This window comes from Vigna unguiculata, chromosome 2 (genome assembly GCF_037176805.1).
Source record: "Vigna unguiculata cultivar grain cowpea cultivar isolate G323 ecotype 2 chromosome 2, ASM3717680v1, whole genome shotgun sequence".
NCBI classification, from domain to species: Eukaryota; Viridiplantae; Streptophyta; class Magnoliopsida; order Fabales; family Fabaceae; genus Vigna; species Vigna unguiculata.
Genome location: NC_140793.1, coordinates 25,444,436 through 25,469,462, shown reverse-complemented (window position 1 = coordinate 25,469,462; position 25,027 = coordinate 25,444,436). Strand labels below are relative to the sequence as shown.

At 29.4% G+C, this 25,027-nt stretch overlaps 2 protein-coding genes across 2 annotated transcripts; both read right to left on the bottom strand.

The window, feature by feature from the left end:
- Window positions 1-221: 221 nt before the first annotated feature.
- Window positions 222-4,093, bottom strand: LOC114173814 (serine/threonine-protein phosphatase PP2A catalytic subunit). Its single transcript, XM_028058440.2, has 6 exons — window positions 3,572-4,093; window positions 2,205-2,319; window positions 1,413-1,521; window positions 1,260-1,337; window positions 774-965; window positions 222-689 (listed from the first exon to the last, which is right to left on the bottom strand). Exons 1-6 carry the CDS (start codon window positions 3,822-3,824, stop codon window positions 516-518), a joined length of 921 nt encoding a protein of 306 aa, XP_027914241.1. The 5' UTR covers window positions 3,825-4,093; the 3' UTR covers window positions 222-515.
- A 16,652-nt stretch (window positions 4,094-20,745) lies between these two features.
- CLE26 (CLAVATA3/ESR-RELATED 26) lies at window positions 20,746-22,349 on the bottom strand. The gene is made up of 2 exons (XM_028053852.2): window positions 21,805-22,349; window positions 20,746-20,990 (listed from the first exon to the last, which is right to left on the bottom strand). The coding sequence occupies exons 1-2, from the start codon at window positions 22,056-22,058 to the stop codon at window positions 20,951-20,953; spliced, it is 294 nt and encodes a 97-aa protein (XP_027909653.1). The 5' UTR covers window positions 22,059-22,349; the 3' UTR covers window positions 20,746-20,950.
- Window positions 22,350-25,027: the final 2,678 nt, after the last annotated feature.

Here is a 25,027-nt window from a genome sequence, read left to right as displayed (position 1 = left end):
CTTAAAAATAGAAAATAAGAATAAAGCAATGTTTTTATAACTATTAATTAATAGAATGTGTTAAAGGAAAAACCCACAAAACCTCCTATTCCTGGTGTCCAAGCAATCATTTCCACTCAACCCTCTACCCCTGTTATATCACATTATGAGTGGATTATGTAAAAAAATTGAACACCTGCAGTTGTCACCATCAAACAGTCTTAAAGGAACATGATGGTCAGTACTCAAAAAAATCTGCTCTCTAACTTGAGAATTAATTTAAAAAAAAAATACAGCACAGAATATACCATGTTATTGCCGCTTCCTCCTATAAAAATATACAACACCAATTGTGTCAATTCTATTTGTTTCTTTGACGAAATAAGACGGCAGCAGCGGCAACAGCAGACAAACTCCAAAAGAAAGAATTATGTTGATGATAACCGTCCACTTAAAGAGTGAAACTCCTCTCTCCTTAAAGACACATCTACAGTGACAGCAGAAAGCAGTAACTACAAACAAAGGGATATATGAAGTTACAAAAAATAATCTGGAGTCTTTCGTGTAGTATCAGGCTCAATTTGTCTGGGAGCTGGATCAAACTGCAGAAAATTCTGATCCATATTCTCTCCAATTTCCAGTATGGCAGCCATGTTCCCACATCGGTAACAATAATTAGGTGCACTAAAAACAGTCACCACATTCTTGTCCTTAAAGAGTCATCCAAATAATAGTCATCAATAAAGAGAAATGTAAAGGGTATCCTGAATCAAAATATTAGATCAGTCAGTCACCTGGCACCAATTGTATCCTTCCATCACAAGCTGGTGAGCTCTAGATATCAGGGAGAGACCATTGGTATGATTGAACTGAGTAGCTATGTCCTGTCCAAATGTATATCCTGCACCACGTGGAGATATTCCCCAACCACAGCGATCATCTGGATCAGACCACAATAGGTCACACATTGGTCCTTCGTGTGGAACCTACATTGCGGTTACAGTTCTCACTTGTCAGGCAAGAAATCTAATTAATTTTCTTGGTGCAGTTTAGACAAGACAAATACAGAAATGAGATTCCAAAAAGACATGCTTAAATTGAGACATTTCCAATGAAAAACAAGAGATACAAACTACGTTGTTTAATTTCAACACTAAACAATTTAAAGTACTTCTCAAACCATATTTCAGAAAGATTTTTAACATGTTTTGCATAAAATGTTCTCCACACAAATCAATCCAGAATGCAACAGTTTGTAATAACAATTTAAAAGAACAAACCTCCTGTATGCGATCCAACGCCCGGATATTATCCAGTGTATCCAAAGATGGTGAGAGACCTCCATGCAAGCAGAAAATCTGTAATGTAAATGGATGTTAGACACCCGCATAAGGTTCTCAAAAAAAATATTCTGCAACATATTTAACTCAAACCTGACTCTCAATAAGGGCAGTCAAAGGCAAATAATCAAACAAGTCGGTAAAGAATTTCCAGACATTAGCATTTCCATATTTTCTCAAACATTCATCGTAGAACCCATACCTGAAAACATGTGAAAGATACAGACAAAGAGGTTAATAAATAAACTATTTTTAGAGTAAAATTGCAAGTATTTCTTGTGCTCAAGAGATTTTTTCCACTATCAAATCAATTCACAAACCACTCATAAATATGCATTTTACAGGCATAAAACGGTGTAATTCATCTCTACTCATTCCTTCAGATGTAAGTTACAAACTAGCTGTAACATTTCATTTAAACAATCCACTGTATCCATTTACAAGATCCACTTCAATTTGAGTATAATTTTCTCATCCACTCACCATATGCTTCACAGCTGTTTCTATATGGTAAAAAAGACTATAATACTACCATATGCAATCAGAATTATAGACTACAGAGATTCAGCAGCAACAAAATACATCTATTTGCATTCTAAATCATTTGTAGAAAAAAATGTCATAATATTATCACACAAAAAGATGCCATAATATTATCACAAAAAAATGCCATAATGTCATAATACATCAGTGAATATTGAGGTACGTGAAGCCCATGAGCAATTTCTCATAAAATCGATGAATAGTCAGGACTGCACACCCTTAACTTATTCTCAAACAGTAAGCAGGATATATACTAAATTGTTGCTTAAACATGACACATATACATACATAAATTACAATAAGCTTTATGGCAAACACATGAAGTGAAAAAAATGTTCTTACACTTGAGTGATTTGACGACTCTCATGATTTCCCCTAAGGATTGTAATTCTATCTCTATAACGGACTTTCAAGGCCACCAAAAGTGTAACAGTCTCCACTGAATAGTAGCCACGATCTGCATAAATTATGCCAGTATCATAATCATGAAAAGTGCCGACATATACAAAGTCTTATCCGAACATCATTAAAAGCAGCATGAGGAAAAAAATAAAAGATGATAATTGCCATAGTTGGCAGCCTTTTATATCTGCAACTGTAGCATCCTCTAATATTGAAGTGTCAAGCATCATATCCTTCCATATTATAACACCAACCGCTGTTTATACCTTGATACAAACAGATCAATCACTTCTGATAGTTTTTATGTTCCCAGCAAATGTTGTTAAAGGACGGGCTAATTAAAGACATTATGGACCTTCAATTCTGGTTGACTCACTGCTATAAAACCCTTTCATAATCATACAAAATTCAATTTTAATTGTCCACCAACAGTTATATAAACAATTTGCCCGTTATGTCAACACTATTCTGACATGAAGTATCAAGAATTTATTCAATATTTAGTGCTTACACCAACACCGCAACACTGCATTCAGTTGCACCAACCTACTCAACACTGTAACAAACACCAAACCCCGTAACAACAATAACTACACCTCTAATTACAAACCCAGAATTAGCAAAATTGCATCACTTGGCATTCACTCCATCAGAAAAACAGGAAGCGGCCAGGAGAACAACAAGCTTCATCTAACAATTCTACTTTCAAAAAATACTAATTTAGAGCATAACCAAAATACGAAACTTAAAACTCAATATTTATATAGATTCAACAGCGGAATCAATGTAACACAACACCACACAAAACCCAGACAAACAAATAATCAAGTGCATTTCACAATTTATATAAGTCAAACATTAACCATTTAGAAATCTAACAACTATGACATCACGGGAAAACCTTTGAAACAACCGATTCCAACTAGTTGATGACACCACATCCCAAAAAATATATACGTGACGAACAACTACTTAAATTTCAAATTACCCCAACCAAGCAATCAATCCGTAGCAGTTAACTTTCAAACAGATACAACCAGCTAAAAATCTAAAAAAAAAAACGCTACTCTCTCTAAAAGATAAAATCGGCGTCAAAAGCACGATAGAAGATAGAAGCATCGTAACATGAAATCAAAAACAAAAATTTCATTCTCGAAATCCAACACCACGATACGTAATAAATTCAATTACAACACATCATAGAGCATTTCTAGCTATAACGAAAAAATAAGCCCTGCCTACATGTATTTCAGCTCACGAAATTAATTAATAAAAAAATAAAGAGAATCTCAGAAGAGGAAACTCACCTACATAATCGCCCATGAAAAGGTAGTTGGTATCGGGAGCGCTTCCTCCTATCCGAAAAAGCTCGATGAGATCATAAAACTGGCCGTGAATGTCACCGCACACGGTGACGGGACACTTCACCGGTTGAACGTTCCACTCTTCGACGAGAATCGCCCTGGCCTGATCGCAAAGCGCCTTCACCTCCAGCTCCGACAGAGGCTTGCACTCCATGAGATGCTCGATCTGCCGGTCCAGATCCGCGTGAGACGGCATCGTTTCGGTCGGTCAGATCCGAGATCCGAAGTTCCTAACAGATCAGTGGTGTTCGGTTCGGGCTAGTCCGACCGGATAGCCGGCAACGACGACCGGAGGATCCTCGCGAAAGGGAGGGTTCCGATGCGAAGCGAGGAAGGCAAAACGAACCGTTTTGTGGGCGATGGTGTTTGGCTCTTTTTCTTCGCTCTCCTCTCAATCATTTCATTTGGTTCCGCCCTCTGTGTTTGTTTCTGTCTTTTTCTTTTCTTCTTTGTTTCCCTCAGATTTCTTTTTTCAATTTTATGTGTGCAAAACAGAAAAAACAATAAGCAATCAATGGAGACCTAAAAAAGAAAATTGTAAGAAACAAAAAATAACACTTTTTTAGTTTTTTTATTATGTTATTTGCTTTTAATTTATTTAATTAATAATCCGTGAATGGGAGAGAGAGGAAGGGAAATTGCCGCGAAGGTGGGGGAGCCTGCTATCCAGAATAGAACCTAACAAAATGAAATTCAAACGCAAATGAAATGACATCAAATTTTGAAAAATTAATTATTGAAAGCGTGTGTGCATTATTTTTAAAGGAGCTGTCTCTATTTGTTTCAAAGTTTAATGGTTTGATATAAAAAAGTATAATATAACTGATTCAAGACTATATTTTTAAAATAATTATCACAAAAAATAATTCATTTATTATACATAAATGTTTTTCAATGATTAACTGTATACATACGTTGTGTTTTTATTTTTATTGTCTGATGTATATGGTTTATTTTTCTGTTTTAATTTTTTTTTTAAAATTTTATTTTCTTAACTTATAATTATTCCAATTGAGCATTTAAGTTGGTCGAACTTATGTTTGACTGTATAGTTGGTATGAATTAAAAAAAGGGATAAAAGTTATTTATTGTACTAAAAAAAATGTACTCTTGGCATTACAACCCAAATATAGATTAATGTCCGTTACACTAAAATAAAATAAGTATTAATTTGACATTAAATTTTGCTTGCCACGGTTCCGTTCAAATAATTTATATATCTTTTTATTGGAATTTGTCTATCTTTAAATATAATATATTAAACGTAAACCTAACTTATTTTGGCTTTTATTTTGCTTATTTTATCCCTATTCAATTAGTTATTTTGATCACAAATTTCTTAAAATAGTTTAAGGTGGCCTTTTAATTTTTTTTAATCGTTATTAAATTTTATGTTTTAAAAAATTAATGCAATTAGATATTTTTATTAATATTATACCAACAACATTAAATATATACTAGCGTACACACATGTATTATCGCACTTGTATGTACACATTTTTTAAATATATGTGATATTATATTAGTATGTGATGATAATGTAATATTATTAAGTTAATATATAAAATAAAATTATATTTATTAAAAATAAAGTGAAATATATCAGAAAAGATGAGAAAATAAATGTTGATAAATAGAGAAAAAAAGAAGAACAAAAATAGACGATTTTATAAAAAAGTTTGTAAAAGAAACAGACAATTTTCAAAAATTTAATAAATAATTATATTTTAAAGAGTAAAATTGATATTTTGAGACCTGAACATAAAAGAGGGAGTCCTCTTTATATATTGTTATAGATTATGTGACATATCCTCTTTTTTTTTCAAATTAAAAAAAATTATCCATATATGAGGTTAGTATCATATTACGTGACATTATGTAACATTACTACATGTCAATATAAAAATTAAGTGTTATTGTTTTATATTTAATTCAACTTTTATAATTATTTTTTATTATTCAATTCACTTTAATTTATTTTAAATGAAGAAGTGTGTTTAATCAAATTTAATTTTTCATAAATTATTTTTAAACCAACTCCAATATATTATTGATTGTATTGTATAAGCGATTTTTTTTTAATTTTAATAGATTATGTATATTCGACGCCTTCAAAATTTGTATACACTTAAACAAAAACTTTGGCACCTAAAAATTTTATTTTTTTTTTAAATCCATTATTGCCTATTAAGACATGTCACTCATGACATTAGGTTACTTGCATCTTTTACAATACAAGAATAATCTTTTTAAAACTTGAGTATTGTTACATAGTAAACCTCACCAAAGGGACCATCTATTTTTTTTTTCTTCACCATTACCTGCATTATTTTTATTTTTTAAATGTAACAACTCATATTCAATGTTGTAAACTCATTTTTATATAATTCATATTCACTAAAACTTATGTTATCTTCTTGTAGTGCATGCTAATAAGATATAATATTTATTTCGTCCAATAATTATATTAGCTAGCATGTTACTTGAAACATTTTATTGAACAATTCTTACAATTTTTGTAAACCTAATGTACATGTTCTTACTTTTAAAATAAATAATTTAAAAGTGTTGACACTCTTGTAAAGTCGGTGCATCCGTATGCACTGGTCAGTCTAAATTAAACCTCACCTTATCATAAGAATTTCAAATGGTTTTCTTTCGGCATCATTTATAATTTTCTTAAATGATTATCCATACTTCATCAATATTTTTTTTTTAAATGGATGAATTTTCACTAGGAAGACATAATATTTATGAGAGAGAGTCGAACTCATATAAAAGATTGATATCATTTCTAACTCATATAAGATATTGGTATCACTCCCAACCTAAAACCTTAAAGATAATTAAATTTATGAGTCTTCTACTTTTAAGATACCCAACTTTCTCATCTTTACTTAATACAAGACTTAGATTCACATTTGGATTCTTAATAGTATTGTAATATTTTTTGTGTCATATCTATATTGTATAAGTCTTGATAATTTCCAAGTGGTTAAATATCTCCTAAAGTTCATGATGCCTTTTATTCAAACAATAGCACATGAATAAAATAAGGTTTCCATTTTGTTGAGCAAATTGCAATAACTTATAAGTTTTTTTTCATACTCTTCGTCTAACATGTAATTATCAAAATTTGATTCATAACTACATACATTTTAATCTCCATCACCATCAATCTCATGCAATGTGATTTTCACAAGGTAAGGTTTTAACAATTGAAAACAACATTTTTCATAATCTATCAATACTTGTAGATTAAATTCTGTTAAATTTAGTAAAATTTTAAACATTGATCTCCAAAATACATAAAATAAAAGCAATGACTTATAATGCACTATAATCAAACATGTACATAAAATAAAAACAACATAAAAGTGTTATAAATTGATTTTTTTTCTTTTCAAATTTAAGGATAGACTTAATATTTATGTATTGCAGACAATTCAATGTTTAACATAAATAATTTATGTGTAGCTATTTATCCAAAATCTTAAATGAAAAACAAAAGTTTGATCAAGGCATGAATAAAAGTTTAAATATCATTAAGATCACAAAAATAAAGATAAGACATGTATTAAACATACATGTATCTTTTATGTATCAATTAAACTCATAAAAATAAACATGTCTCGTTGGATCATGAGAACCAGGTAGTGTGAGAGTAACTTGTGATTAAACTCATTGTGGAGATTATTACTACATGGTGATTTTTTAAATATTAAAAATTAAAATTTTAAAAGAATGTCATTTAAAAGATAATTTGTGAATATCCTTTTACACATATCGCTAATTTTGTTCTCTTATCATATTTTAGAAAATTTGAGAAATATTTAATTTTATTTTTAAGTATTTAATTTTATTAAATCAACGTTAAGTATTGTTGGACTGATAAAAATAACATGTCTTGAAAAGTCTTACATCGTCTAGGACAACCAAGAAAGTGAGTGTTAGTGACTTTATAATGAACTCTAAGTCCATGATGTTTCTTGCCCCGAGTCAAAGACACTTCAAGTTTATATTTGACTTTTCTTATTTCTTAATACTCTTGTAACAAGAGCGTTGTAAGATTTGAGTTAAATTACTATTTGGAGAGTGTAAATGTACTCGAAGACATAAGTGTATTGTCTATGTGTTTCCTTATGTTTAATTTATTTCTTTATTAATAAAGTAACGAACAAGTATAATGTTGTAATGAATTTAATTTTAATATTATAAAACGAAAAAATAGACATTATGTTTTTATACAATTAAATATGTTCACTTCTGATGGATAAATTAATAGTTTTAAATACATTTGGTAGCTTGAAACTTATTTTTGCTTAAAAGAATTTATTTTATTAATGTTTTAAGGTCAAAACTTTAGTTAAACTAGAACAATGTTATTTTAATTGAAGCTTCGAAATGGGCTTGGGCCTTTGCACTTTGATCTGAGCAGAAGAAGCCTAGGCTTGGATAAATTACAAATTTGCTATGAAAGTTTTCAAATTTTGCGAAGTTTCACCCATTATTATTATTATTATTGTTACCTAAGTTCTTTAAATATTGTCATTAAGTTAGTCTCTTAAATATCAAACATGTCTTCAAAATTATTTTCTTAAACAACTTGATAAATTATGTGGAATAAGTCAACATTATTGAAGAAAAAAATATTTGACTTGACTTGGTTTAATTGTTTTGATTTGATCTTGCGTGGTTGGTGGCTAGCCTACAATGCTTGCGTGGTCTCGGAAAAGATAAAATTTTAATTAGACAAAATATCTACATTAATTATACTATCATGGATATAAAAGACTATTATTACAAAAAAAAAAAAACATAAATATTTGAAAGGACATTTGGAAATATATTAGTTAAAGTAAGAGATAAAATAGAGTCAAAGGTGTTGAATCATGCTGGTTGTGAATTTATACCAACTATATCGAAGAAGAACATTTTAATATAACAAATACAAAGAAATTAATATGATTTGATTAAATTATTAATGGATTTTAATTTATATTTATGAATAACATACAATTGAAAAAAAGTCAAGTTATTCAGACTTAAATAGATAGTAAATAACTTTAGATTAAAACTTAGATGGTACTTTTTTACAATATTTTACATAAGATGCATATATATAGAAAATAATTATGTAAATCACTATATTTCCGTAATACACATCCATTTAATTAAATTTGTTACCATTTAATCTCACAGATCCACGCTATTACACGTATTCAAATTTTAGTACCTAATTAATCCATATAAGCTATAATTTTTCACAATGAAAATTTTGATGGCATAATATTTCATGTATTTTTCCAAAGATTACAAACATCATAGAAAATAGTCACAATAATAACGATATTATTTTCAACATTAAAATGACAATTATTGGAGATCGTCCATCCCCAAATTCAGCCAAAAACACTAATTCTCATTGTTCAAATATAAAAATTCACCAACGTCTAACTTATGTTTTTCAGACCTTACATATCAACATATCCATACAATACATAATTAACTATGTATTGAAAATCGTAACATGACAATGAATCCACAACCTATTTTATATCGAAATAGAAAAATTTAGGAATAATTATCAATTTGGTTCCTAATTTTTTAGTTTACTTTAATTTAGTCCTCGTATTATTGAATCATTTTAAAAAATAAGAGTACTAAATTGAATAAAAAATTTAAATAAAGGACTAAATTGAAAACAATTATTACCATTGTCACGTGTCATAACTATAAACTGTTACGTGACAAGTGTCAGATTATAAGTTTTTAGAAAAAAAATTAAAATTTAAAAAAATTTAAAAAATTTAAAAATTTCACAACTTGACACATGTGGTGTTAACTCTAAGAAATGATCAAATTGAACCATTTTAAATAATTAGGGTACTAAATTAAACCAATCAATAATATGAGGATCAAAATAAACTAAACTAAAAAATTAGGGACCAAATCATTAATTATACCAAAAATTTAAATTGTTTATAATTTTATTTACAAAACTCCAATTGAGACAATGTCTGCATCACATAATGAATCCATTTTTGTACCTAAAATTTCCAAATAACACTTCATAAAAAAAATAAAACATGATATGAAGTTACAAAGTAAAATTTACAAATTAAATATTAAAGCTTTAATTTGTAAGGTTACATTATGTTTTGGTTCCATTTCGTAAGAAAATATCAATTTATCTCTTTATTTTTATTTATTTTCATTTTGGTCCTTATGTTAAATTTTATTTATTTTCGATTGTTAGATTGAATTTAATTCTTTTTTCCTCAAGGAAGTATACAAATTTTTAATAAAATTTTATAAAAGATTAAAATACAAAAGGTATAAAATTAAAAAAAAAATCAATAAACTGATTGTAAGTGAAATAATTTGACAAAAAAATGAAGTAAAAAGTTACATATATAATTTAAATTTGAAAAGAAGTGAAGTTGACGTTGTTCAATATTTATTATATGTTTGGACGAGGCAATTTAAGGTCAAGACTAGTTGATACGAATCAAAGGTCGAGTGGAACCAGTTTGTCCTGAAGGTTGACTTGATTCGACCTGGATTGAAGGTTAAGCATAGTAGACTTGGATCCTAGTTTGAGCTAAGTCGTACCCAAGTCATAGGTCGACTGAGTTCGTCCGACCAAAAGTTGAGTTGAGTTGTACCAGATTGGAGATCGAACTAAATTAAGTTAAATTAAAAGGTGGAATCCAATTCATCATAAAATAGAAATTAAATTTCTTTATCCAAACAAAAAAAAATTGAAATCTAAGATATTTCAATTACTTTATCCAAACTAATTATTTAAGAAATAAAGAAAATTCAATTCTAAATAATTGAATTATTAAGTATTTCAATTTTTTGAAATTGTAAAAATTCGTCATCGTCATCTAAACAAAAGGTTAATGAGTATCATTTTTAAGATCACAAATTCATATATTTCATTTACCCTCTTTTATTGAAATACAATAACACCAAAGAAGTGTATATAAAGATGGATAAAAAAGTAATAGAAACAAAATAACAATACCGTGTTTTATGATTTCAAATCTTTTAAAATTCATATCTAAAATTTAACTTAATGTTTTACTCACTATCCATTTGTATTTATTTTCATCACGTATTTAGACATGTTGTTATAAATTAGACAAATTACATCGTAAGTACCCTCATATTTTCTTTTTTACTAGAATGTGCATGCATAGTAAACAAATTTTAATATTTAAAGGATTTTAAAAATAAAGTCTTAAAATATAGATTATATTTATAATTATATTAGAATCTATCTATTACATGAGTTTTTTTAAAAAATCTAAAACATTAAAAAGAAATTAAATTAAATTTAACAGCTAGATAAAAATAAATTAAATTAAATTAATGGATTATATAAGAAAATAAAATATAAGATATTTGTTCATAAACTTTCTCTACAAACAGTAAAATATAAAAAAACTAACACAAACGAAAACATGCAATTCAGAAAAGAATGAAAATAAAATAATGAGATAAAAAAATTTGAAATTTAAAATTCAACAATAACATAAAATATAAAAAAATAATAAATAAAACAAAAGTAATTCACGTGAGATCGGTCTTTAAAACCTGTGGTGCAAGCATTTGTATGGAGAGTGGCAACAATGCATTGTTTTTACTTTTAAAGCCAAAGCATTCGTATTGGCCGTGACAACGATGCATTATTTTTTTTCTTTCAAAGTCCCAAAATGAGAGAGTAGGTTTCCTTCCTTTTAAGAGACCTAACTCATTTCTTCACTTCTTCAGAGATTAGATTTCGTTCCTTTAAGATACCTAATTTATTAAGATGAAGAAAAAGCAGCGCTTGTTCTTCTTGATGACTTATCTTATTAATTAGTTCTTGCATAATATGTTTCACTTTTCTTTTTCTTTTGTTTCTTCATTTTTCTTTTTCTCCTCCTTTTCCTTGGAGAAAATATGAGAAAGCACAGTGACAAGTGGAAGAAAGTTTGACAGAAAAATAGTTTTGGTCTAATGCATGACATATATTCATTTACCTTTTACTACTTTCCTATATGCTCTATGTCATTTATATCTACATAAAGTGCAATTTCTTTCATGCATATTCATGTTAAAAAATTTCTCTCTCTTGTTCTAAGAACGTGAAAACTGTGAAGAAATGCATCATTTCTATTGGGAAATCACACACTAAAAATAATAATCTCTTCAAGCAGAAGCACACTCACAAGTAAGAGCATAAAAATAAATAAAAGCACACAGGAAATTTAACGTGGTTTGACACCTCAAGGCCTACATCCACAAACACTCAACAAGAAGTATTATCACCCAAGTGCAATTTTTTGGGCAAAAATTGTAAACCTTCATACAATTTTTTATGAACCAAAACTGCAAATCCTTCATAGTGCACTTTTTGTGGACCAAAATTGCAAACCCTTCATAGTGCAATTTTTTGTGGACCAAAATTGCAAACCCTTCCTAGTACATTTTTTCTGGCAAAATTGCAAACCTTCCCATGACACACAACTGCCCAAGTCTCCTATACACCCAAGAGACCTATTGAGTTGTGGTGACAACTCCAAAACCAACTCTTTACTTTTATAGTATTTTTCTGCTACTCGCTTCTTCATATTACTCGATATGGGACTTTAGTGAATACCCACTTGAGAATCAACATATCCTCCCTTCACTAAAAGTCTCACATGCTATGAAACAAACATTTGACACACCACCAATAGATATGCTTGAACCACTCTTGCTGCTAATGATCCAACAGATCTGCTTGAACCACTCTTGTCACTGGTGATTTGCACAGACTCACTGACGATGACAATCTTTCCCCATCATCGACCCTCATCGCCTTGCACATCAGACTCGTCGACAACTTTCACATCATTGTCACTAACAATTCACTAATACTCAAGGGGAATCCATCATAACGCCACCTTGGTCAAGCCACGACACTGCCACAACACAATGACAATACCCATTATTGACGAAGCATCGCGTGAGCCATGCAAAATACCACCATTGGATATCTCGAGCTCCACCCTCACCATGCAGATCCAACATTACCAAACATCGCAGTCCACTGGATGCAACAACCAGGGTAGATCTGTAAACCGTAGAGCAGTTCCTCCATGCACATACGACAAACCATGACTCACATCGTACATCACTCACGGGCCATGTGAGCACCAACAACAACCTCCTCTGAAAATCTGGGAGCATCTTGCCACACACAAACTTTACGACCTCCCTCACATATCCAGGAGCATCTTGCCACACACGGACTCCACTCTCTTCAAAGGACGTTGATTCTGGTCAGTATGCCAAATTGCTCCTCTTCCTCCCTTGATTGGAAACCCTTGGTCAGAACCTCAACTTTGATACTAATGTTGGGAAATCATGCACTAAAAATAATAATCTCTTCAAGCAGAAGCACACTCACAAATAAGAGCAGAAAAATAAATAAAAGCATATAGGAAATTTAATGTGGTTCAGCACCTCAAGGCCTACATCCACAAACACTAAACAAGAAGTATTATCACCCAAGTGCAATTTTTTAGGCAAAAATTGCAAACCTTCATACAACTTTAATGAACCAAAACTGCAAACCTTTCATACTGCAATTTTTGTGGACCAAAATTGCAAACCCTTCATAGTGCAATTTTTTGTGGACCAAAATTGCAAACCCTTCCTAGTGCAATTTTTCTGACAAAAATTGCAAACCTTCCCATGACACACAACTACCCAAGTCCCCTATACACCCAAGAGACCTATTGAGTTGTGGTGACAGCTCCAAAACCAACTCTTTACTTTTATAGTATTTTTCTACTACTTTTTTTCTTCATATTACTCGATGTGGGACTTTGGTGAATACCCACTTGTGAATCAACAATTTCATCATGGGTTTTGGTTCAAGAAATTTTTCAAAGCTATTTTGTTTCTGCATGCGGTAATTCTTCTTTACATTTTATAAACAAATATAAATGTGTTCTTATCTTCAAATATATAAAATTTTTCAATTACTTGCTTTACCTCGATTGCTTTGATGCAGAATGAATAAGAAGAGTCTGCATTTTTTTTTTCTTCTAAACTTGGTACACCTTTCATGTTGTCACTTTCTTATTGATGTTATCTCTTCAATTGTGGTTATAGAGGAAGAATGTATCTGGTATGTATTAGTAGTGGAGGATCTTCGACCAATATTTTGGGGTGCCAAAATTTTGGTTGAATTACCTTTTTTATCCATTTTTTCTTTCAAAAATGTCAAGTTGGTCATCTAGAGTTTTTTAGTCTCAATTTGGTCCCGATTTTTTAAAAATTGATGCAATTTGATCTTTTTTGTTAAAATTTTTGAAGCGGAGCAAAAATTTTCCATCAAAATTGACATGAAAATTATGTCGATGACACCAACAAAACAAACCATCTTTATTCACAACTTCATTTTTTATGAAAAAGAATTCACCCGATTTAAGAAATTAACGAAAAAAATGACAAAATGCACCATTTTTTAAAAAATCGTGACCAAATTGAGACTAGAAAAACTGGAAGACCAACTTATTATTTTTGAACAAAAACAAGAATCAAAAGAGTAATTTCAATATTTTTATAAACTAGTAAAAACATTGTATTTACTTCTTTTATACTAATAAAATTATAACTATGTTATTATTATAATTATAAAATAAAATATAAATAATTTTTGTAAGTTTACTATAATTAATTTTTATTTATAATAATTAAATTTAAAATAATAATCAAATAAAAAATAGTTAAATTAAACAAATAATCATTTAAAAGATAATACTAATAAAATAACTATTTTTATTTAAAAAATATTTAAAAGGTAAAATTAAAAAATAAATATGGACAACAAAAGGAAAATATCTTTCCTTTTATATATATATATATATATATATATAAATTTATTAAAATATAAAATATATTAAAAATATTAATTTTTTAAAAAATATATAAAAAATTATATATCAAATATATAAATGTAAAAAAAAAATGGGGGGCCATGGCCCTCCTTAGTCCCTCCTAATGTCTGTCAATGGTCATGTGCTAAGCAAGCACCAAGATAAAAGGCTGAGATGAGGAGGAAATCCACTTGTGAAAAAACTCTTGTAGCTTAACACCAAAAGTTGGATTGAGTACCACCCGAAAATTTTAATAATTGTATTGATATTTTATTAAATCATACTTTAATATCGTTTTTTTTTTAAATTTATATTTCAAATAATTGTATATTTTTAAAATATGTCAATTTCAATCATTTCTATAAAAATGTTTTAGTTGGTGTAAAAATAACAATTATATAAATTCAAATGTAAAATTTTAAAAGACTTATATAACAATTTAAAACAAATAAATTTTAAATTTGAAAACAATTGTAAATAAAGTTGAATGTAAAATACAAATTTAAATAAACTTAATTTTGTTAAAAATATATAATAAAAATATCAATTTGAATAAAAATATCAAATTTAATAAAAATATTTGTATAACATTTATATAAAAAATAATTTTTGTTTCAATTTGGAGAGGGATGACATTTTTCAGTTTTTACAAAAATTGAGACTAAATTTAGACAAAATAAAAATACACAACCAAATTGAGAACAAATAAATGACACATAGCATAACAGTGACATATGACTGTAACTGTTATTAACACATGGCACGACATTTAGGGATGACAATGGGTCGGGCACGAATAATGCCTACCCGCAAAAAAAAAATCCGCCCGCTACCCGTCCATTTACCTGTCGGGTATTCGCTTAAAAAATATTCGCGGATATTTTTAAAACTCGCGGGTACCCGTGGATACCCGATACCCGCAAATAATTTAAAAAATATATATTTTATAATTTTTTTAATATAAAATTATAAAAATAAAATATAAATTAAATTAAATTTTAATTATAATTAAATTTGACATAATAAAATATACTGTTAATATTAATTTTAATTAAATTTTACTTAATAAAATATAAATTAAATTTTAATTTTAATTTTTTGTGGGTAATGGGTACCCGCGGGTATGGATAGTATGATATCCACACCCGACTCGTTTATAAGCAGATATTAAAATACCCGCTATGTGCTACCTGCGGGTAATAAATATCCGCAGATACTATCTATGCACCACGGATTTTATCTATGGATATCCGCAGACACGGTTATTTTTGCCATCTCACATTAGCTTAACACGTGAAATCTTATTAATTTTTTAAAAATTAAATAAAAAAAAAATTAAGAAGTGACACGTAACACCTCTTTAACACTACATCACCCTATTAAAAAATCGAAAAATATTTGATTGGATCAAATTTTCCAAAATAAAAATCAAATTGAGATAAATAAAAATAGGAGGGAGTAAATCGATAACGCAAATGAAACAATGACATAATTTTTAACCTTAGGAAAATGCAATATTTTATGAAATATTACTTGCAGTAGTGTTATAATTTTTGGTTTCAATTTATTTATATTTTTTATTTTAAAAATCTTATTAAATTTATTTGTTTATAAGCAATGATTTTATTATTCTTTTTAGTTTCTCTGATTCGCTTCTGATTATCTGCACATCCACTAAATGACTTGAACTTAGTTGTTGTGCTTGTGGCAGTCCTACATGCCATCCACGTTTCGTCGTTCTAGCTAATAAATATTCTTTATCCACAACTTGTAAAAGGATGTAAGTGTTTAAAATTAATTAAAGATTTATCTTATAACTATTAAAACTATATTTTTATCCAAGAAATAAAATAAAATTTGAGTTGACAACACTATCTAGTCTAAGTATTATATTTTTAACTATAATAGTTTTGAGATCGAATAGACAATTACATTAGATATAGAAAGTTTTCCATCCCCTTGTATTCTTTTTCTTCCACCAAAAAATAATATAATCATATACCCAAAACTATATTTGTTTAGCCTACATTTATAATTTAATAATTAGTTTAACATCTTTTACCTTTCCACCTTCCAATTTATCAATTATTTTGTTAAAAAAACCTAATTTTCAGCAAACTTAACTTACGTTTCCAAATTTAAATAATACGTATAATTTAAAACCGAAGTTTTAAGTTTAGTTAATATTTATATAATTTATAATCTAGTCTCATTGTTTATTTTATAAATTACAAAATTTTAATATGTGTTATATAAAAATTAAAGGTTAAAATATATATTTGTTACTGTTTTTATTTAGCTAACTTTCAACAAACTTAACTTAGGTTTTCAAAGATAAATGATAGGTATAATTTAAAACCGAAGTTTTAAGTTTAGTTAATATTTATATAATTTATAATCTAGTGTCATTAGTTTATTTTATAAATTACAAAATTTTAATATGTGTTATATAAAAATTAAAGGTTAAGATACATATTTAGTTCGTGTTTTCATTTAAGTGCTTAGTCTTAATATATTTTTTGATAACGTGTTTAAATAATTAATGGTAATGAACAATGACCACTATGTTGATAATTTTATTTTATATTTTTTTAATTTTTATTTATTTAATTTAATTTTTTAGTTTTTGAAAAAAACATTCACGCGAACGTCGCATGTTTATAGTATAAAATAGAACAATAAACTGAAAGTATATAAAAATCAACCATTACAATTATTCATAATATATTAAAATGAATACCCAAAGGCACAACACAATGCCTTTGACATAATCTAAACACAGATTAGATGAAACTGAAAATTTGCTCACAGAGCAAGAAACTACAAAGTAATAATACACAAGGAGAAATGCTCAATAATGAAAAATTAAAGGATCCAGGAAGCCTAATTAAACAACAGCTTCCCCGTCAACATCACGATCACCAAGAGTCTTCACATCTGCTCACACCAAGGATTTGGTGATCATCACAAAAAGAAAACCAAACCAAAACACAAACACAAACACAAAGAGAAAGGGTAAGCTAGAGATAAAAATAATTTTCATCATATAAGTATACAATCAGATTTTTAAACATGCATTTCAGTGAACACACAAGGCATGTGAAGGCAAACAATAAAAGACCCTCAAACTCAATTATCCGGATTATGCGCTTGATATAGAATTCTAAAGGAAGTATGCACTTACGTTGGTTTCTAAACTCTGCAGAATTTAGGCACAAAGGGTTATCACCCAACCACACACAAGGTTAATCCCATTATGTCTCAAGCTCAAATACCTCCCAAGACTAGGATATCATGTCACTCTCACCACATAACTCATTCTACTCTATATGAGTGTGAACGATTATCAGAGTTCAGAATACCTTCCTTTATCTAGGCATCTCATATATCAAGGCATACACTAACCACACCATCACCAAGAGTTTCCCTTGAAACTCTTTTACCAACAACATTCCACATGTCATCTCAAGCATTATAGTTTGATGCTAATGAACAACCAACCAACAAATTCATGTCTCATTTCATGCAAAGCACAACATATAATCGTATCATCATATTACATAAAACATATGTGGCATCATACTTCATACAATAAAAGGGTAAACAAATCAATCATGGGAAACTACACCTAAATCAGAGAAGAGAACATAATTAAAACATGGCCCTGCATCAGTCTCATTCAAACTAGAGGTCCTCGCTTAGGCAAAAGGGATTCTTTCGCACAAGCAAGCCCATCTCGCCTGGGCGAGAGCTCAGACAGTGGCACTTCAAGGTTTATGTGAGTTCTCGCTTAAGCGAGACCTCCTTGCCTGGGCGAGATTACTCTCGCTCAAAGTTGGAGTCGCCACCTGAGCGACAACTCAAGCAGAAACCAGGGGCCTGTTCTTGCTACTCTCCCTTAGGCAAAAGCTACTCGCTTGGGCGAGATTAGAATATTTTGTTCACATGTTCATGCATGCAGATACAAGAACTCAACCAATATCAACTCATTTTATAAAACATGAACATCAAACAGGCACTGGAAACACAATTTAGAAACCAGAAAACATGCAATATTTATAAAAACTTTAAACCCTAGCTTTCCTTACCTCAAAATTGAGAACTAACTCAGGAAATCCTTAGAGGAGGAACACCATAACCAATAACAACTTAAGGGACTGAAAACAGAAGCAGACTGAGATCACAATAGGGATTACAAGGAACTGGAGCTACCAAACAGAAAAGAAACGCAAGGAGTTCTACTTACGCGAAGGAAGAACGTTCAGCAAGCTTGTAGGAGAAAGTAGCTTAAGCCCTAGTAGAGCTTTTTGTTTCAAACAAGGGAGAAAAGAGTGAGCTTTGGTCAAATAAGGGAGCATAATGAGAGTAAGGGAGCAACTGGATGGGAGGTCCTGGAAAACAAAGTAGTCTACCCTTAGGCCTTTTTACCGAAGTTGGTCCAACTCTTTAACACAGAAAAAAATAAAATAAAGGGGTCTTACAATCAAGGTCAATGTTTTATGCTCAATTTGGTTCTTATATTCGTTATTTTTGTTTAATTTAGTTCCAATTTTTTTAAAATGGAAAATTTTGTCCCTCTCCGACTTAAGACTAAAATTGGGACTAAATTGATACCAATATTATGGAAAGGGACAAAATTGCTCCATTTTGAAAAAAAAAATTAAGACTAAATTGAATTAAAATAACGAATATAAAAACTAAATTGAATATAAAATATTGACTTTAACAAATATCACTTTGCTGGATTGACATGTGGACATTTAAAAAAAAAATAAGAAAATATATATATTTTTTTAAATTTAATAAAAATATTACAAAGTGACAGGTAGTTCATTATCCTTAATTGTTTAAATAGAACATTAGAAAAAAAATTGAACAAAATTAAAAAAAAATTAAAACATAATTGAAAAAAATATATATAAAAAAATGAATTCACACGATTAAACAAAAATAGGGACTATTTTAATCAAAATTAAAATAGGCCACGGAAAGAAAAGAAATCTAGATCATCTAACAAATTCTGGTATAATACTATTTTCAATATTTGGTACAAGTTAGAAAAGGATGCATTGCTAATTTTGTTTTTCTAGTTTCTGAATCTGATTATAACTCATTTCTGAATTTTTTTGAACTAAGAAAAAAGAATTTTCACATTCGTTCTGGGTTACATTCTACCAATGGTGAAATGGGACAATTTTTTTAGAAGAGAAAGAAAGACAAGTATGAAATAAGTATAAAATATGAATATGAAAAACCACTGGTTGCAAGTTCATATATAATCATTTAACTTTTCAACCACTATTTATTGGTCTTGTTCATAAAGTAAACCTTTCTTGGGACTATGAGCATTATATAAGTTATGCTTTTTCTATACATATTTTCCTATAAATAGAGGAAGAAGAAAAATGGTGGGACACTAACGAAAGTATCTCTGTACTCTCTTTTACCTATCTCAAAAATCTCAAGAAAAAAAAGAAGAAAACAACACAAGTTCAAAATTATTGATCCTTTTTTCCCTTTTTCGGTAAATGTCCAATTTGAATCACACTTGCTTTGTACACATTGGTTGCTTCTGAATCCAATCAAAGCAAAACAACAGAAGAAAAAGCAGAACAACATAGAAATGCTTGAAGAGTTCAGGGCATCCTTTAATTTTTAACTTTAAAACATCGAAGACCGTTTGTTTGTTTGTTTGTTTGCTTGCTTGTTCTTTTTTCGTTTTGATTTTATAATCGTGTTCTTTTGTTACCACGAGATAATAGGAATCTAATACAGTTTAAAATGTTTGAATGGAGTGAAGAGCAATGAGTTGGAGCACCCCCACCAAAGAATCTAGTGAAAAAGACCAACACAAGATGCAAACACCCTTCTTTTACAGGTGCGCCAACACCTTTAAATGGTGGAATTTACTTTTACTTTAGGAACTCATGGCTAATCTTTACAATAAATAATAATAAAAAGAAAAAAAAAAACAGAAATCACCAAACTCAGTAGTGTTCAAACCAAAGCCAAAGCCAAAGCCAAAGCGAAGAGTCTTTGTTTTTTCCCCTAACATATATAGTCCTCCAAAAGCATGCATGGCTTATGCTGTTGCTGTTGCTACAACATCTTTCTGGCTTTTGAACTTTAAAGGTACGTTAATTGCTTTACATGCAAGCACTGATCTCAATTCCATTGAAATTTGTGACCCTAAACTTGAAAACACAAAAACACTCACTAAATTTCCTTTCTCTTTAGGCCACAAACAACTCTTTCCATAACAAATTAATTTCCGCTTGCAAGCTACAATTCTAAGAAGCTCAGGGTCAGGGATTTATATACTCTCACTTCTCACAACTACATGGCTTAATTAACATATTCTCTCTTCTTCTTCTGCAAAGGTTGTCTTGTTCCCATGCTCCTATGCTTGCCCAGGTGGTCGACCAGAATTTCCAGCTCTCCTGAACGCAATTATCAAACACTTAACATTGGATGCAAATCAACACAATTTATAGCGCATGCTTAAGGAAATAAAGAAAGACACCAACAGAAAAAGGTTAAAAGTTTCTTAGTGAAGAATGACATGAATAACTTTAGTGGCTCATGATTAATTAAGAAGTGGAATAAAGTTGTTAGCTATATATACTTTATCTTTTTTACGGGTTTATAAAGAGGCATCCAAATCAACAATTCAATGTAACAGTTAAAAGCGTGGTAAAGCTTCGGTTTAGCAGGAACCACTAAACTTGAAATTGATGAGTAAAGTCATTGTTTAGAAGCCTTTTAGCAAGTAAGGAATCGCGTCAGAAATGTGAAAGCTTTGATTATAAACTTCTTAATAAACATGAAAAATCACGTATAAGTTGGGGAAAAGAAAAGCATTAGCGAAATAACAGGGTGATCTCATATCCATGACAGGAACAGAGGAGCCATAAACACTTCGAACACTTTATATATAATATTTATATATATATATATATATATATATATATATATATATATATATATATATATATATATATATATATATATATATATGGTCTTTACTTTGAAATCTGCACATTCCTTTTTCTTTCACACCAACAATATAATATATATCCATATTCTAAACTTGCAACATACATACGTACTACTGCTTGTTATCAAAAGTAATGCATGTCTTGGTGGCAGAAAACGTTGGAGAAAAGCAAAACACATCTAATAAAGTAATAATGAACAGAGAAACATAAACTGAAATCAAAAGACACACACACATGCATGAGAAACAAGACAAACCTGTTGTGAATAGGATCTGGTCCATTGGGAACTCTTCTTTTGCTCATGTAATTGAAGTCCAATTCTGCACGATCGACAGGCATATCTTTAGCAACCACCCTCCCATGCTTGACCCTTTCTTCAGACCATTGTGTCGCTGGTTGTCTTGATCCTTCACCACTGCCCAAGCTTACCAAAAGAAGAACACAAAGAAGAAGTGCTCTAAAGAACTTTGGAAGGAAAAAACTACTACTAGCTCTAGTACTAGTAGCCATATATGCAAGTTTGCTTGTGTTTTCTCTCTCTCTCTCTCTCTCTCTCTCCTTACTTACGTGTGTTTGTATTTATATATATGTTTATGTGATAGGATAGGAGGAGGATGTGTAAGTGTAAGACATGGATGAAGAGAAAAGAGAAAAAACAGAAAAGGGTATCGTTGTTACGATGATTGCATGATGATCGAAGGAAAGAAGAGAAGAGAAGAGAAGAGAAGAGAAGAGAGGGAGAGAATAGAGGGAGAGAGATGAGGGAAGGAAGAAGTTGTTTTTTTACTGCGAAGGATTAAGGGTGTGGTTGGTTTTCTTTATAGGTTGGAGGGATTATGTTGCACTTTCTCGAACTGAGAGAGAAGGGCTTAGCTGGTTTGGAATCGAGCGTGACATGGAGACAACCCTTGATTTGCTTTATACGGAGAAAGGTCCCAATACGACACCATTCTTTTGCTTTGGTGTGAGAGTGTGTATTTTCATGCAACTACGGTGCCAAAAGACTCCTTATCCTGTCATTCTTTACGTACAATGTTGTAAAAGGAAAATAATAGGTTGCCTTGCTTCTAATCTTATGACATCTTATGTTATGTTATATACTCTCTCTCTCTCTCTCTTTCTCTCTTTCTCACTCACTCACTCACTCACCGATCCTTACCCCAAACAATATACTTCACTTCATATCCAACATCAACATTGGCTAAGATAATAATATACTTATGCCATGCTCATAATATTCAGCAAAGAATTAAAAATGGATAGGTTTAAACGAAAATGATTTTATGATATATTTTCTTATTGATTCTATAAATTTTATTCTTTATGATGCTCAGTAATTAGATTTTGTAGGGATGATATTGTTTTCTTCTAGACAAGACTAGACATGCCAACTTTTTAAACAAAGCTATAAAAAAATGGTTCAATTCAATGTCACAGGCCACACCGTGTGAAGTAATTTTTATTTAAAGTTTTGATATCTTAATACTTTCACATAATTATTATATTAATATTTTAATTATATATGTATTTATATTTTTGCTTAAAGTTTTGATATATTTATTATAAATGAGTAAAAGAATACCTTCAATGTACTCACTTTATCTATATGTATAGAATAATATTTATAACCTTTATGAAAATTTACAGAAAGATGAAAATATTTTTGGTAGCTAAAACTATATATACTTGTTTGTTTTGTAATTGATGAACTAATTATTTTATATGTAAAAGGGTTAAAGTACCCAAATGCTTTATTATTAATATATCATTTATTTATCGATAAAATAAAATAAAATTGTCAAGTGGGTGTTTTTTTTATAAAAATGCCAAAATATATATTTTTTCCTTTTGTGTTTTTAAGGGTCAATTTGAAAAATAAGTTAAGATGAATAAATAAAATGTGGGCGTGAAAGTATTTGAGTCTATTTAACTTTGATTTTTCTTTTCTTATAAAATATCAAATTGTACTCAACACATTATAAGTGAAATGCAATTATTTTTCTTTTAAAAATATATGTTTTTGTAAAATACATACCAGTGAAAAAATCTAGTTAATATTTGTCTTGATTTGATTCGCTATATTGGTCAACAAATTTGTAATACAAAAACAATGATATACTTAGCTTAATATTTTTTAACGTTTTAGTCTAATCATTTTTCACGTTTTAGCATGATAGCACGTTTTGACAACTTTATTTTTACATACCTATCAACATATCTTATTTTTGTTTATCGCCCTCTTTTAATCAGAACATGACCTATCATATAAATTATTTTCTCCTTTTTACCTCCATTATTTGTTAAATAACTTATAAATTACATAAAAAATATTTTTTTTTATCATAAAATAAGTGTTAAACAAAATTAACGGTCCTCCAAAATACCATAGTTATCAAACCATTGTTTCTTTGCTCGTAATCTGTCTTCAATAGAATTGAAGAAAAAAAATATAGAAAGAGAGGAATAAAATACAAATGTACTAGAAATAAGGAAAATTTGATTTTTCTTCCTTATTTTCGGCCAAAAGGCTTAATGTGAAAGAATAAATTATACAAATTAAGCAAATCAAATTTAACTAAATAAATGAAAGTTTTTACTACATATCTTTCTAGCATTTTTTTTTTAATTTCTATAACAAAAAGCTATTTAATTTTTGAAAAAGCAAAGCAAAATAATCAAATGCAACGAATATATCTCCTACTTTTCGGGGATTTTTTTACGTGAAACTCGGAAAAAATATTTTTTTTTCTCTGAAGAAAAAGTGAAAAATTGATATTTTCATCTCAAATACAAGAATAAGACATATTAAAACGAAGATTCTCACATGACAATTCTTGCGATGTAAATTTATTATATATATATATATATATATATATATATATATATATATATATATTATGGTAAAGAAAAGCATTTGGAATGCATAAAATAGAGGGAAAAGAAAAATGCAAGTTACGAAAGCTGCAATTGGAATATTTGGTTCTCTCTTGGACTGAAACTTGTTATGCCACACGCCACACAACTACAACAAAATCAAGTAACATGCGATTGAAAAAGGAGCAATGAGTCTATACCATAATTTGACCAATAAAGTAAAGCTACGAAAAGTAAATTAAGCATAAAAAAGTACAAAACAAAGAAAATAAATTAGATCATACTGTAAACATGTTAGATTGTGTGGGCATTCGATATTCTTGTCCATGATTGCTATAATGGCAAAAGAGTACAAATTTCGGTTCAAATTTAAAGTTGTGTATTTAGTATTCTACTTGTGATTGAGTTAAGTTCGGTGCAAATGAGTGACGCGTCAAGTGACAAATTGATAATTTTGTAAATTATGATAAGACTTTATATCCCAATTATACCAATAATCGGTATAGAAAATTTGTGCAACGACATTCTGGTAATTAAGTAAAAGACTTTTTATATCGGTTATATCAATAACTAGTATAAAAAATCAGTCTGCTGACATTCTGATA